Raw genomic sequence first — 16,060 nt, forward strand, 5'->3', positions numbered from 1 at the left:
AGAGGCAGCTCCCAGGGTTGTCTCTTGCCACCAGCGAAGGGAAAGCCACGCTGCGGCTGCTCTCTGCGGGGCCTCGGCCCAGCCCCTCACCCAGCCCTGAAAGCTGAGATAAGCAAAGTAAAGCTGCACAGAAATGTACCCCCAGGTGGATCCCCCATCAGAAACATACCCACGCAGGTACAAGGGCTGTGGGGAGGCAGGTGCTGGAGGACTTCTGAGTCTGGGGCACTTCACAGCTGGAGTGCCCTTGTGCTGTAGCTGGGTGCTGTTTTCACAAAACCCAGCAACTTAATTACCCTTAAACGGCCTCCTGTCCAGCTCCAGGCATAAATACCTAGAAGCATTACCTCAGAATTCAGACCTGGTTTAGAACCAGCTCAGCAGCTGCCTTTGCAGAAAGCCTGGTACCCACTCGACCCCAGCTGGATCTCAGGACACCCATAGTGGTTCCACAGTCTTTGCGCGCACACACACACCCCCCCACCCCCACCATGTTCTCTGCCTGAAACCTAGATTTCTAAATGAAGCCCACTATTAAATCTCTACAGCTGTCTGGCAGTACCTCTGTCCATGTTAGGAAAAGCCTGGCCCTTCATGGTCTTGAGCTTTATATCTCAAAAGAACAGGCTTAAAAGACAAGGTGACACTTCACACAAGGTGAAGTGTGCTGCTACACAGTCTAGGACAAGCAGTTCCTTATTTGTTTCTGATAATCCTTGAAGGAATTAGCATACCGTCTGTTACAATATCCCATGACTGACTGCTGCATTCCCTGGAGCTGATGCCTACAAGCCAGGTAAGGCACTTACTTACAGCCTTCCTTCCCTTCGGACCACAAACTGGAACAAATGCCAAGAGGCATCCTTTCAATATACCATCTGGAAAGCAAGAGTATCTCAACAACTTGTTACCAGCCACTTGCTATCTTAACTGATTTTTATTATTATTTTTTTTCTTCATGTTGTAAAACTAACGTTATTCAACACTGCTTCAGTTCATTTTCTGTTGTATGTCTCATTCATTCCCCTTTGAGTGAGGATCTCACTTTCTGTCTGTCTGCTCCCAGAAGTAAAATACTTCTTGCTTTCCATGTATGTCTAAAGATTCTCCAGACATGCCGTAAGAGGCTGATGGGGACTGGCCCAGAGAAGGGAAGCATTTGTACTCTTTCCCTTCCTTTACTGTCAGTAGCTGATGTTTTTAGAGTTTGACCGATCTAGTCTAGACCTTTTATTTAGAGTCAAAGTTTTCAGATACAAACCAGAGATAACACAGGAATTGACAAATATTGACTCAGGAAGAACTGAAGATTTTACCCTGAAAATACAGATGTACCATATAGGAAAGACATCCAGCTTGGTCAGATGAGGATGTTTTTCAGAAACGAGTAATGCCAAAAACATATAGAATCAAAAAAGGGAGAGCTCTTATTTATATAACTTCACCTTCACTCCTGCAGTATTAGGCCCTTTTTCTGGGATACAGCCTGCTAATGCACCAGGACTATCATCCCAGCCAGGAAGGCACTCGGACTCCCAAGTTCAAGACAGCAAGTTCAGAGCCTTTCATGTTTACGTCAATGATTTTACCTAAACTGTGATCAATTTACCCTGGTAGGAGTCGATTCAGCTGAGCAACTCTGGTGATAACTGGCTTATTTCTAGAGAACTACTCCACTCGGAAAACCATTGTTGTGAAAGACAACACTCTGCTGTAACAGAGATGAAAAAAAAAAAAAAAAAAAAAAGCGTGGAAATAAGGGTAGCTGGCTATCCAAGTTCTGGCTGCAAGAACTGCCAGTTTGAAAAATGCCATGCGCACTGAGCACTCTCAAAAATAGTCATTTATTCCATACAAATAGGTCTAACCTTTGTGTGTACCAGAAAGCACACAACACCGATGTTAGCTTAAAGAAAAAAGGAGTTGAAATGTAAAAAGAGATTGACATTAAAAGGCAAGGACAACCAGAGAAGAAAAGCCATTACCATAAAAGCACCCCTTCGGGCAATCGACTGTTCCCACATCACTGTTTGTTTACTGCAGGATCAGGTACATGAAGGTCCCACCAATCTGGTGACACCACCAGTTAATCTTCAGTGACACTCATTATTTCAGAGACAAATCAATCAAACCACTCAGCAATCCAAGTACAGCCCAGTAAGTTACACAGAGACGTAACCTTTTTTAAAAATCCAGGAACAGAAAGTCAGGCACCCCCAGCCACTTCTGGCACGGCAGGTTTTGATACATTTAAATTGAAGGGCTACAGCTCATCTTTAAATAGAATTTGGAAGACTGAACAGCTCTACACATAACCTTAAGTCCTTGAAAAATCGTAACAAGAAAAGAACTACCTATTTTTTTTTGTTTTCGTTTTCACCTATTTTTTTTTTTTAGTTCTCTGATCATAACAGACTTGGGACTTGGAATGAGGAAAATTTCATACAGTGGCATTTTTCAGGAGCGGCACCTGAATTAGACTTAAAAATTTTGTGGGGGAAGACACCAAAATACCTTGCTAAATGAGTAGTCTTTTATATTACATTTTTATTTTGCAAGAAAATAAATTATACAACTTAAAAAATAAAATTCAAAAATTAAGCAGTACATCAAAATAGTTCAGCTGGACTGCCATACAGAAACTACCACCATTCAAAATTGTACAGCATTATTATCTTGGTAGTGGCACACATTCAAAATTGTAAATACCATACGTAGATAGATATTACAACTCAGGAACTCAAGTTTGCTCAACACTCCAGACTACATATAACGTGAGGAAAGCTTTCATGTATTGTTTATTTCACAAATATGACCTCAAAGAATTACAAAGATAGCATCCCAGTCATTTGGATGAAAATAGAAAACAGTTTTGAGCTTAAGATAGCAAATCTTTCTGTAAAACTATCAAATCTTTTTGCCAATTGTATTTGTAAAATTTGCACTTTACAGGACAATGGCATCCCAATGCAAATAAATGCAACATGTTAACATTCAGAACATTTATACTAACTTTAAAAAGGTGAAGACGAGAAAGTCACATTGTCTTTTGGAAATGTAATTGCATTACAGTCATAGCAAACGAAAAGAGAGATGAGTAAAAATAGAAGCTAGAGGACACCAACTGTGGAAAGAGGAAAACGGAAGACTTCAGAATTGAAACTGAGATCCTCATCAAGTTGTTGGGACAGAGAAAGATTTAACAATATTTTTTAATTAAACCTATTAAGAGTGATTCCCCCCACCCCTGCCCTTCTACACCAGATTTCTTTCCGTAGCTATTCACCGTGGCAGTGTGTGTGGCAACATGTTTTTCAGATGCAGCACCTCTTTAAGGTAGGTCTTTGGACATCTATACTCATAGCTAAAAACTGCAGCCTTAAAAGTGCGTTGTTGCCATATTGCAAGTGAGGAAATAGTTCATTTTCATTTAGATCTGAACTCTACCCTCCCCAAAAGAACAGTTTACCCCAGGTATCTCCCTGTGCCCCAGGTGATACTAGTTTTAAGTGCATACTGGTGAAAGTGACCTGATGAAGGATGCTAAACATGATTCTGCATCTTGAACAAATTTGCTGGTGTCTCAGATTTAATAAAAAACCCAACATCAATTTCCAGTATATATTTAAAGAAAAATGACCATGTCATAGGCACATTACCAATTACATTTCTGCATTCCAGGTGTTCAGAAATATACAGATAACATGTAGGTCATGTTATTTTCTATTTTTTAGTTGAGGGAATCTGCAGTTCCTTTTAGCAACCTGTTCCTTTCTGCATACGCTCCAGCTTCCTGAGCAGCTGTATCTGAGACACAGTCACTTAATCGTCTCTCTCAAATCTAAATCAATGGCTTCAAAGTCAGCATTACTCCCTTTGCAGCTCTTTCTGTGTGACAATTTCACATCTGTACTTCTCTGGTTAAGGGCTGGAGTTTTTTGATGTTGAAAAGAGTGTGCTCAGGCTGTTGTGTTTTTCCCCAATTATCCCAAGTGAGCGTTTATTACTTTTAAGTTACAAAGACTGAAAAGTCTCGCAGCACAAAGGTTTTTATTAGAGTTTTGTTTTCTAACGTTCAAATAATTGTACTGGTTAACTACACAGAGCACCACTTTTGATTCTGAATCGCAACACCACAGGGCCAACATAAGAGATGCAATATTTTTAAACAGCATCTACTTTTGAGTATCAATAAAAGCATGGAACATAAGCTGTGGGACTTCAATCAACTGTAATTAGCAAGGTCTTGATTTCTCTCCGTCTCTTGTTCACAAAACCCTCACTACCAAAAATTTCTTAATCAAACAGAAGTCCAAGTACACGCTGTTCTCAGGCAGCGACACTGGCATTGACATTAGTAATGGAGCATGCAGCCTGGTTAAGGGTGCAAACAGCCATTCTTGTAGAGTCTGCTTTTAAACCACTCTTACTTTATACTTTACTGCAACCATGTGAAAGCAAAACTCCTCTTACTTACTGGAAGCTTTTCCTTTTTGACTAAAGTTAATTGTATCCTCTTCCCTCTTGCAATCATCAAAGAAGATGAGACCTTTAGATGTTGTACTTGAACCGGTTAATTAAAAAAAACAATTCGCACACTTGCGATTTATAGCAGAATATTCATACAGAACTGAGTAAAGCGCAACTTACCTTTTGTCCCAAGACAGGCACTCTGCTCCAGTGATTCATGTTATCAGTCCAGTACATGCTGGGACATTTCAGAGCAGCAGAGAGGCAGGCAGTGCCAAACAACTACTTAAGGTGATTGAAAACAGAAGAGGTAACATTAAAAAGTTGAAATTCCTGATGTGTATTTGGCACTCTCTCTGTGTACATTAAACAAGGTATTTTTTCCTTAGCTTTTTACCATTTTCATTAGAATTGTATTTCCTACCCTGCCAGTTTCAAAATAAAAAGCAGAGGGTTTGTTTTTCATATAAGGATGTTGACTTCTAAGCAACAAGCCAGTCCAATTGGATTAACCTTGCACGTATATATAAAATTACCAATGAGGAATTAGTACAAGGATCTTCAAGTGTTATTTTCTTCCTGGGGGAGTTGTGCATCAATTACTCTTTAATGCGTTCAGATATATGTAGACATATTTAAATATTTGGAATACAAATATTAAATGTACAAGGAAATACACTTAATATTTCTGTTCAGTATAACAGACCCACGCATGAAAACTGCTTTTAGAGTGAAGTATCATTCAAGAAAGCTTTACCTTCTCAAAAAGGATTGTAGTAAATCATCTGTCCAAATAAGGTAACAAATAATGTATATCCACTTGTTTACAGCAAACAATTTAAAAACAATGATCTCTTGCTTAAGGAAAAATATCACCCATGACTTGGAATTACTTTTGTGTCACTTACGTGTCAATTATTAAAATCCAGTCACTAGATTGAAGCACTGCTCTAGCCAACAGGTTTTAACTGTAGCAAATACATACCAGTTGTGATGCATGTGTTTGTGTCTCTCAAATGTTATTACATAAAAAGGATCAAAGATGGACAGTACATTACTGTTGATCCAAAACACAAAAGTGAAAGTGCTACTTCTAGTCCTAATTGCATTAAAAAAAACCAAACAAAACAACCCAAACCCAAAACAAAACTAATAGCAGTTCCTCAGTGCATGAATATTTGAATATTTTTTCCTTGTGCAAGTACTGGTCAACTAAAAACCCAAACCTGTATTCTTCCTGGTGGGTGTAAATCAAATCTACTTTAAAAAGTTCACAATGGGCTCTTCATGAATGCAAGTTTCCCACAAAACAGCATGCTGTTAAAAGTGTGCAACATGAAGGGAATGCCATCATGCTAGCTGAATGAGATTGGCAAAATATAGTCCTCTGTAAGGTAAGGCAGGGATTTTAATATGTAACGAAAGTCAAAACAAGTCCTTCTGCAGCATGAACTGTTGCAGCTGTCTGTCCAAGCACCCTTCCACGTATGACCTCAGCATCCCGCAGAGTCCTTGAATTATGCCATATATATGAAGGTGTTGATATCCGACTCATCTCTTCTGATATATTTGTGCTCTATAAGCCATTCAATTTGCTCTTTTATCATTTTCTTTTGTGGCAAGAACATGTTTTTCAATATTTCTACGAGTTCAGTCTGAAGCTGGGCATTAGTAATTTTCTTCCGCATTTTCATTATTTGGATGATAGCCTCCTGGTGAGAGACAAGAGAAAAAAAATATTAATTTTTTTTAAGTTCCCGGGTGAAGTGACAAAATGAACACAGCATGAATAGGGGGCTCCTTCCACAGCATAAATAGACGAGACTGCAAGGAAACCTGTACTTTTCCTCAAAAATCAGATATACGCTGCGTTTCTTGGCCTAAGTAGATACTGAATTGCTTTTACAAAGAAATAAAGGAAAAGAATGAAGCACTGCCACAATGCAAGAGATACAAGGTTAAGTCCAGTCAAAGGAGAATCTGCACTTAAGTCTTGCCTCTAGAGTGTGAATTACTCACTAAACCTAATTCACTCTCTAAGCAGAAGTTGCCATTTTGAGGGTGACTTGTGATATGCCTTGTGAATACCTCATGAAATGTAAGCTTAAAGTCAAATTGGAACTCACAAGGAGTTCTCATTTCATAAATACAACCAGGCATTAATCCTTCTGTTGGCAGTGTGGCGAAAGTGTTACATCAGGTGGTACAATTCACAATGTGCATGGCCTGGAATCTAAAGCCACTGACAAGAGACTTGCAATTTGAAGACGGGATTTTTGAGACTCCATTGTAGGTAATGATCTCTGATGCCAGAAAAAAAAAAATCAAATTTTTTCTTAGAATTATCAGCTCAAAAGATTTGACACGAGTACCTGACTGAAGGACAACCAACCACAAAGTAGGAAGCAGCAGTTTGTACACCTTAGACATACTTAGAAACTTTCCCTCTAAATAGAAGGTCTCAAAAAAGTCATACTGCTATTACTGAAGCGTGATCCCATCTCTGTGATGACTCAACTGTCTTCATATAGAGTAATCAAAGAGATCTAAAGCTCAACAATATTGTTTATTCATGTTGGTGGCTCGACAGTCAACTGTACCATCTGCTGCCACCCACCACTACTCTGTTACGCCTTCACCACTTGCTTAATATCTGCTTTGTCCTCTTTAAAAACAATAACCTGGTACATCGGAACAGGAGGCTGATAACTACAGGTGCACACACACATACGCAAAATCCGGCATTCATAAAGGATCTAAGCCAAACAGCAAAAGTAAGTTCCAATGGGATTCAAAAGCATTCATTTCATACACCGACATCCAGGTGCGGACAGTATGCAGTAGTCACAATACAACAAATAGGGTAATTTTATATTCCTCCGGCAGTTTACTTGCCTGTGTTCGTAATATTCTTAGCTGGACTATTCCTTCATTTTCCTCTTCCCGCATTCTCTCTGTAGTAAGTTGCAATCGACCAATCAAATTTATCTTGCCCCTTTTTTGAACTTTAGCGTTTTTTCTGAAAAAGTTGTATTGTATGAAAATAAGCACAAAATGCATTCTCAATTAAGGAATACCTATTAAACTCAAATTACAGCAGCAAGGAGTACCATCACAGATATTTATAGGCTATTAGCATTGCTGCAGTGAGATCACTGGCTGACAAATCAAACCTCAGTGCCAATAAAATCTGAATATACCAGCATTACAAAAAATACATCAGCTGAAAGTGACAGTGTCCAAAGTTGAAAAGTTATCAAGTACTACTTTAAAGAACAAAATTCCAGAGAAATATACTTCACTTTGATTATATAAACATAGGGTTCTTTAGAAGAAGTTTTTATAACAAAGTTCAGGAAATGGGACTAGATCATTTCTCATCAGAAGAACTGTCTGTCTAGCAAAAAAAAAAAAAAAAAGGACAAATAACAGCTATTGTAACCAACACAGCAAAAAGCTGATGGCATTCTTCAGTGGTCACCCACAAACTTTCTGTACAGCCTGTCCCTTCTGCCATGTCCCCTCATCACTTCCCAAAGCTCATGATCCTGATGATAGGAACAAACATCATGGGGCAAGAAACTAAGCCCTGGGAAAGCAGATTTGTCACCCCTCTCTCTCGCTCCCCACAGATCCAGACGTCCAGCTGCTACGGAGAGTGAGGCCCAGAACCTGAGGTTACCAGCAAGGAGCCAGTTCTAATCATAGTCATTGATAATAGAGAGAGGCAAAAACCAAAGACAGACATGCTGAATGAGGTATGTACCATTTAGATATTCTCTCTTTATACTATGTTATGCTCTGAAGGATTTCAAAGCACCACTAAAACAGCACTGCAATTCTCACTGAAATAGACACTCCTCTCTGGTGAAAGCCCCACACCAAGAATCCTGGCTTTTGACAGCATATTATTAAGGAGTTTCACTTCCTTTTTCAACTTATCAGTCTGCTTTTGAAACTCTCTGTGTGCAATAATCAATATAATCAATACAGCACTAGTGCTCTGCTCACATGCTGTTATTCCCATATGAAAATTCATGGGTTCAATAGTAACAGGAAGATAGCAAAGCCTCCAGTTTTGCACCTCATCTCTAGCTGTTTAAGTAATTTAATTTCACAGAAATCAGAATCACAGAAACATTTGTCTGAAGGGGCTGCTGGAGGTCATCTAGTCCAACCACCTACTCGAAGCACGACTATCACAAAACTAAGTGAGAACAGGGCAGCAAAGTACGTGTCTAGATGAATCTTGAAAACTTTCAAGGACAAAGGTTAAGTTAAAGTGAATTCCTTTAATTATAAAATAGCACATTGTTATTTTACTTTTCAAACATCATCTTACATTAAACTGAACTCCTGGTTCACCGAGAAGAGGGTTCCTTCTGTAAAGTCTTTGGGTGAATTGACTTGAGGTTCATACAATAAAACCTGACGTTTCAGCTTTGGAAATGCTACAAGAGACTACAGAGAAAAGGGAAGGGGAAAGAATGAAAATAAAACACCAGACTTTCTAAATGGAAACAATTACTTTTTAAGAACATAGTTCACTGTTGCGCAGACTGTAGTGAGGGAACCACGTAGGCTTGTTGGGAGCTGCTAGAGGGCAACACGAAGAAACCAGTAAAACCAGAGAAGGGACACAGTTTACCAAATCTCCTTCAGAAATAGGTTAGGCATAAGTAAAATCATACAAAGTAGTAAAATACACGAACTCACAGTTACAGAAGTGGTGTTAAGTCTGATTTACGTGATTTCTCTCTTTATTCTTGAGCTAAATAATTGGAAGTCTGATAGAGTAAACACTGAAGTTATTTTTAAGCAACATATATTTATCAGGTGCCACTGATTTTCTAGAATTAAGATGTGTCCCACTCCACAAACCACGATCGTAACTGTGTGCCTTACACAGCACATGGTCAAAAAGGTCTTGCTGTTTCCAAAAGCTTAAGTTAGATAATACTGGGTAGAGAGAATGTGTTAATGTTAAGGCAGTGTGAGCTCAACAGTAGTGCAAGGAGCCAGTATTACAACTGATTAATTAGCAAGAAAGGTGTTCGCATTTCAGTTTCAAAGTGTTATCTGACAGCGCTTTAAAAATACTAATCCAGTATTTCAGAGCACAAAAATCAAGAAGAAATCTGTTTCAAGAGAAAGGGAAATACCCATAAAGTCCTCCTAAGTTCTGCATCAGGGAGTTCAGTTGCCAGTTTAAGATTTTCAAAGCTGATCTTCTCTCTAGGTCTTTGGTTCCACGCAAACAGCACAGCTAATTGAAATGTTGTTACCTCCAAGTCATACTGGCCAACCTCATTCTTAAACGTTATCTGTGAAAAGAATGACAATTTTACTTATGTAAGTCCTTCTGTATCACAAACTTTCTTAACTGCTATAAATACACAGAAAGTGCAGTCATTGAGACTGATACACCGAAACCTCTACACTCACAATTCCATTGGACATGAGATGGTGCCAGTGCAGTTTTCTACCACTGTGATTCTTTTTATAAAATTCTTCAACTTCTGGGATGAGATCTTCTAATTCCGTGGGCAGCGAGACAAACACTTTTTCAGAACTTCGGGACCAGGCGCCAGCATTTAAAATTTTAATATTCACAGAGTCAGCTGTAAAACAATATTGAATTATATGAATTTCCAGGTAAAACAGATAGATAAACAAAATGCATTTTTCCCCTACTCTAAATACAATTATGGAGGACTGAATTTTCAGAAAGTAGCATGGTGTCTATCTACTTAAACATTAAGGTACTCTATTTATGCACCGCTGGCTTTCTGCCAGCAACACTGATTGAAATCTCTGAGGTTTTTTTTGGCTTGCCTCTGCAGAGCTCCTTAAGCCCTGGTGCAGCATTAGAGCTGATGCTTGTAAGCACTATTCAAGGGTTTTCAGCAGCAGCAGGTTCAAAACTGTATGTTCCTCAGCCTCTCTCATCAGTGAAATTTAATCTCAGAAATGTGATTTAAGCTCTTCATAGCATGCCATCCAGCTCTCCTGCTGGCAGACAGAGGAGGAGAATAGCATGAAGCACTCACAAAGAATGATGAGGGCATAAAAGAAGGAAGTAGTTCAGGCATTCACCTGGTTGATACTGATTCAAGCCCCTGCTTGGAACTGAACTACGAGAGGAGGGAGTCTGTATCTACAAGACTGCTCACAATGAAAACCCGCATCGACTTACAGTACAATACAGCTCCAGTGCCAACTGTAAGAGAAACAGAGCCTACAGACACTTCCAGTCTAGGGGTAACCGGGCCCTGAAGACTACATTCAACCTGCAGCTGATGTAATTTTTAACTCAAGATTCAAGAGAATTACTTTTCACTGAGTGAAATGAAAAATAGCAAATCATTTGAAAACAATACCTGGTAAAGCAAGTTTATTATTTTTGTGCATTTCTTTGAAGGCCTGGTTCAAGTCCTCAGACACTTTGATATCCTGGAACATTCTAGCCAGCTTGTTTACATAGTCTGCTGGCATTCCTACTTCCTGTATAAACAAACAGAACACTAAACTATGACATGGACAACTATGAACAAAAAGCTTTATTTTTAAAATAATAAACTCAAAAAAAAAATGAAGAGCATGAAAGTACACAGGTATTATCACTTTACAGTAACAGTTAATCTGCAATGCAATAGAAAGCTTTTTTGCATGGATCGTAAGTGGTTACCCCTTAAAGGTGTATGATGATTCTTTTAAAGAAATCCAAGTGCTGAAGAACATATGCATGCATTAGGAAACAGTGAATTCTGAGATCTGAAGGAATGTTTAAGGCATGCAAATAATATTCTATTCTACACAAAATTTCACAATTAGAGCACATCTCAAATTATTTACATACCTAAACAACTACACCGCATTTTGTTCATTTGCATATGGAATATATGAAGCCTTCAGATAATCATATGTGAAGTATTTTAAAATCTAGCACTACCACGATTAGGATCAACATTTCTCTTAGAAAAGAGCTAAACTGTTTTACTTGCACAAAGTACTGAAATAAAACAGAAGTATAAGATGCCCCGAGTGGCCTACAATTTAAGACAGAACTCACCTAAGCAAGAAGGATATCTAAGTTCAAGAGTGGGAATTGATACCACAAGCAAGAGGCACAACCAAAGAAAGAAAGATGTCAGGCTACTTACTCTGAGCCATTCCACCATATTCTCCTCAATTTCACTATCAGCTGATATATCTAATATCAGGCGTCTTGTTAAGTGAGCTTTGTGATATCGCATGAAAACATCTTTATTCTGTACATATTTAAGTACCAAAAGCTGTCAAAAAAGTAGATTTTAATAAATTTATTTGCATTGTCAATCAGACAAGTCTTTGAATACTGATCTAATGCCACTGTAGACTATGAAGTAGAAAAAGGCTACTTGACATTGCCTTAGGAGCAATCACAACTATCACAGGCATCAGTTGTGAATCTTTCATAATATTGCACCTCCAATGTCTTAATTTGTCAACCATTAGGAACCTTCTCTTAAATCAGAAAAGACATTGACACCGGTATTTAAGTCTTCTGCATTATTTTCTAGACTAACATTCATTACTGTAATACATTACAGCGACACAATCATTAATTTAGTGTACTAATTTTGTGAACTGACACAGAAACATGAAACACTGCATGGTTTACAAGAATTAAACACGCACACACACGCCGGATGACATAATACCCTCTTTTCCCTCTTATTACGCCTTACATAACTGTTTTTGAAGATCAATGCCTTGACCCACATAAGGAAATAAAACAAATTCATTCTTCAGAATAATCGAGAAGCAGAAAGCAAAAACATACCACTTCTTTAAGCTTTGCTTCAATTTCTTCAGAGGTTAGTTTTTTGCTTAGTGGTGTTTTTCTTAGCAACATGTCACAGTAATTAGCAAGAAGCTCAGGGCATTTGGATTCAGGCTGAGTTTTCAATCCAACACTAAATAAAAGAACAACAACAACATATCTTCAAATTGTACAGAATCCTGCTATTCTGGGAGTAGTTAACACTGTTAACAAGACAGACCACTCTTTCCTGATCCCCTTGGCAAGGATCCTGGTGGTGAATTCATACCCTTGTTAAACTAATGAAAAAATAGGGATAACTCCCTTTTATTCTTGAAAGAATAAATACTACCAAACTTTTTCAGACAGCTTCTACAGCTTGATCATTCCAACTGCTTTTCATTTTAGAACTCTTAAAAATGAAGGATTACATTGAAACTACAGTTTGAAACAACTAAATAATACATGGGAATAAGTATTCCAGTAAAGAATTAACAACTGCTGCAGTGAAATGTTTCCCTTGTCAGTAGGCTGTAATGAGAGTCCCAGGAACAGCCTCCTGCACCGTGTTTCACAGATGGCAAAACCTGACACATCTATTCCATAGTAACAGGATAAAACTATTTTATAACAGTATGAACAGCAGACTAACAGCTTGGAGACTGAAAGCAGATTAAAGTTAAACAAGAATATGCCACAGCAGACAAACTGTGGTTCTTCAGAAGGCACGCAAGCATAGCTTGTGTTCTGAACTGGTGTCTAGACTGGTGAATAAAATAGTGTCAAGGACCAATCCCTATTTCTAGAGTCAGATGGCACCACTTTGATCATTAGTCTCAAGGGCCCGAAACAAAGGCAGTGAGTAAGACAGGAGGTAAGAAGCTGTGGGGATGCTCAGGAATCCAGTGTTCCTGCTCATTCTCTCACCCTCTCATCAACTACTGCAGACAGACAACTTGTCCTTTGTAACTCACGAAGTAGCTTGCAGGCTACTGTCTTCTATCCTCCTAAAGACCACTTGAAGTAAAAGCAGATCACGAGTCTTTTGGTTATTACAAGACAGAACCCTTATTTAATCAATGTGTTCCCAGGTATTTCTAAACAAGAGTCTTTAAGATCCTGACAGCAATGAAAAATTACCAAATTCCGTATTCTTATGCTGAATTTAACAACACAAATTAAGTGGGATGAAGTTTCATTTTATTTAAACCAAGCCGCATATGTAGACAACCTGAAAGAGCTTGGGAAGAAGAATGCTGAACAGAAGATCATTGCTATCATGGTGATTTCTAAGAAATCATTAGGCAGGTTTATCTTTAGGAGCGAAACACAGCTTGAATGAGGTATTGATTTGGATGCTCCCACGGGAAATGAAAACATTAACAGAGACCTGAATTCCTCTACCTTGCCTGTATCTATACGAAGCAGACAAAGCAGGGATCCAGTCTTTTGTGAAGGTGTTCCTCCAATAACATAAAACAAGCAGGCTAATCCCCATCCAGGCTTACCATTAGTCCAAAACCAAACACAGAATAAGAACCAGAATGCTAAACAGATATTTGTACCTATCCACCCCTAAGGAAAAGTAACTGGAAAGGGAAGCTGGCAGCCCAGCTACAGAAGCTTTGTTTCCATAGTAAATCAGACTACAAACTACATATTAAGCAATTCTAACCACCTAAATTTATACAGATTCCTACTTCAACGGCACATCACATGTTAAATGTTAACAACCAATTAACTGATTGCCACGTTCTCTTGGCCGAGCTCACAGAGTGGCTACTGTAAGCATGGTTTTTCTTCTTGAGTCACACAGGTCTGCTTAATCTACTGGAAGTTGGTTAAACTAACCTGGTTAATCCCACACTGAAAGAACCATGTAACACCCAGACAGGTCACACTGACAGCTGGCAGGAGAGGAGGTGGGAAACTGCTTGTGGATGGTTACACCTTAATCAGCCACAATTATTCCCATAAAGTTTACTGCCTCAGTTTCCCCCTGGACTTTACTGAAGTTGCAGCAGAGTTATACGGCTCAGGTTTTTTGGAATTAATAACTCAGGAAGGTATTATTAAACTCAGCTAACAAATTGACTCATTACTATAAAAGAACAGATCCTCAATTACTACAGATGAATTGGAGTTTAAACAGGCTGCTATTCACTGCCATGTGAAGAGTGTCTTACCAGAGGTTGATAACCAATCTGAAATTCCATAATACAAAGAATAGAAAGCCTTTTTAAACACAGTGTTACATTTTGAAGAGACATTTTAAAAGAGAAACTCAGTCTTTAACAATTTAAAAATCTTGATTCACATACAGTTTATATGGCTTACCCCTTTTGCTTCAATGGCAATTCAAGTTTAAATATTGTAGCATCATTCACAACTGCTTTGTAAGCCTGAAAAATAATTACAGATTATTAGTGCTTCACTCACTTTCTCTCTTTAACACATGAATCACAAAGGCTCTCTCTTAGATTACTGTAACATGAAATTAATTCTATTTTTTTTATTAGTCCAAAGTTTGTTGATTTGATTTTGAACACGGGAGTTCATATCCTATGACTCAATTTCCCATTAACTGACAGTTTCCATTTTCCTCTTTTCCATTAACATACTTTTCTTTTAGCAACAACTTAGGATGGGATTGTATGGAGCAGGTTGCATCTTTTAAGTCAAGAAACTACACCCAAATATATAGTAAATTCCAAACATAAATATGTTGCTGAATCAGACATTGAGGTGCTCAACACAAAGATCATCATCTGATGTGCTCTACAACATTACAAAGCTAAACACAAATGCAACTTTATGTAGAACTACAACATAAGTTAAAAGCTCATTAATTGGTAGTAAGTTCCATCAGTATTTCACAGAATCGCCTAGGTTGGAAGGGACCTTTAAGATCACCTAGTCCAACCTTAAAAAAAAAAACAAAAACAAAACCACACACAAAACAAACAAAAAAACCCCACACCAACACTAAACCATATTCCCGAGCACCGTGTCAACTCATCTTTTGAACATCTCCAGGGATGGTGCCTCAACCACTTCCCTGGGCAGCCCATTCCAATGTTTGATAACCCTTTCAGTAAAGAAATTTTTCCTAATATCCAGCCTGAACCTCCCCTGGCACAATTTGAGGCCATTTCATCTTGTCCTGTCGCCTGTGACTTGGGAGAAGGGACCTACCCCCACCTCTCTACAACCTCCTTTCAGGTAGTTGTAGAGTGTGATAAAGTCTCCCCTCAGCCTCCTTTTCTCTAGGCTGAACAACCCCAGCTCCCTCAGCTGCTCCTCATAAGACTTACTCTCCAGACCCCTCACCAGCATTGTTGCCCTTCTCTGGACCCGCTCCAGCACCTCAATGTCTTTTTTGTGGTAAGGGGCCCAAAACTGGACACAGCACTTGAGGTGGGGCCTCACCAGTGCTGAATACAGCGGGACGATCACCACTTGGGTCCTACTTGCCACACTGTTCCTGATACAGGCCAGGATGCTGTTGGCCGCCTTGGCCACCTGGGCACACTGCTGGCTCATGTTCAGCCGACAGTCGACCAACACCCCCAGGTCCTTTTCTGCCAGGCAGCTCTCCAGCCACTCTGCCCCAAGCCTGTAGCGCTGCATGGGGTTGTTGTGACCCACGTGCAGGACCTGGCACTTGGCCTTATTGAACCTCATCCCATTGGTCTCAGCCCATCGATCCAGCCTGTCCAGGTCCCTCTGCAAGACCTTTCTACCCTCCAGCAGGTCAACACTCCCACCCAACTTGGTGTCATCTGC

At 39.1% G+C, this 16,060-nt stretch overlaps 1 protein-coding gene across 1 annotated transcript in view; it reads right to left on the minus strand.

The window, feature by feature from the left end:
- Positions 1 to 2,017: 2,017 nt before the first annotated feature.
- Positions 2,018 to 16,060, minus strand: part of CUL5 (cullin 5) — a 35,048-nt gene continuing 21,005 nt past the window's right edge. The window contains exons 11-19 of the mRNA XM_074160892.1: positions 14,612 to 14,676; positions 12,296 to 12,428; positions 11,634 to 11,765; positions 10,851 to 10,974; positions 9,916 to 10,091; positions 9,633 to 9,794; positions 8,813 to 8,931; positions 7,366 to 7,489; positions 2,018 to 6,182 (exon numbers count right to left, since the gene is read on the minus strand). Of these exons, the coding sequence (XP_074016993.1) occupies positions 5,988 to 6,182; positions 7,366 to 7,489; positions 8,813 to 8,931; positions 9,633 to 9,794; positions 9,916 to 10,091; positions 10,851 to 10,974; positions 11,634 to 11,765; positions 12,296 to 12,428; positions 14,612 to 14,676 (1,230 nt within the window). The 3' untranslated portion in view covers positions 2,018 to 5,987. The remainder of the gene's footprint in view (positions 6,183 to 7,365; positions 7,490 to 8,812; positions 8,932 to 9,632; positions 9,795 to 9,915; positions 10,092 to 10,850; positions 10,975 to 11,633; positions 11,766 to 12,295; positions 12,429 to 14,611; positions 14,677 to 16,060) is intronic.

This window comes from Numenius arquata, chromosome 1 (assembly GCF_964106895.1).
Source record: "Numenius arquata chromosome 1, bNumArq3.hap1.1, whole genome shotgun sequence".
Lineage (NCBI taxonomy): Eukaryota > Metazoa > Chordata > Aves > Charadriiformes > Scolopacidae > Numenius > Numenius arquata.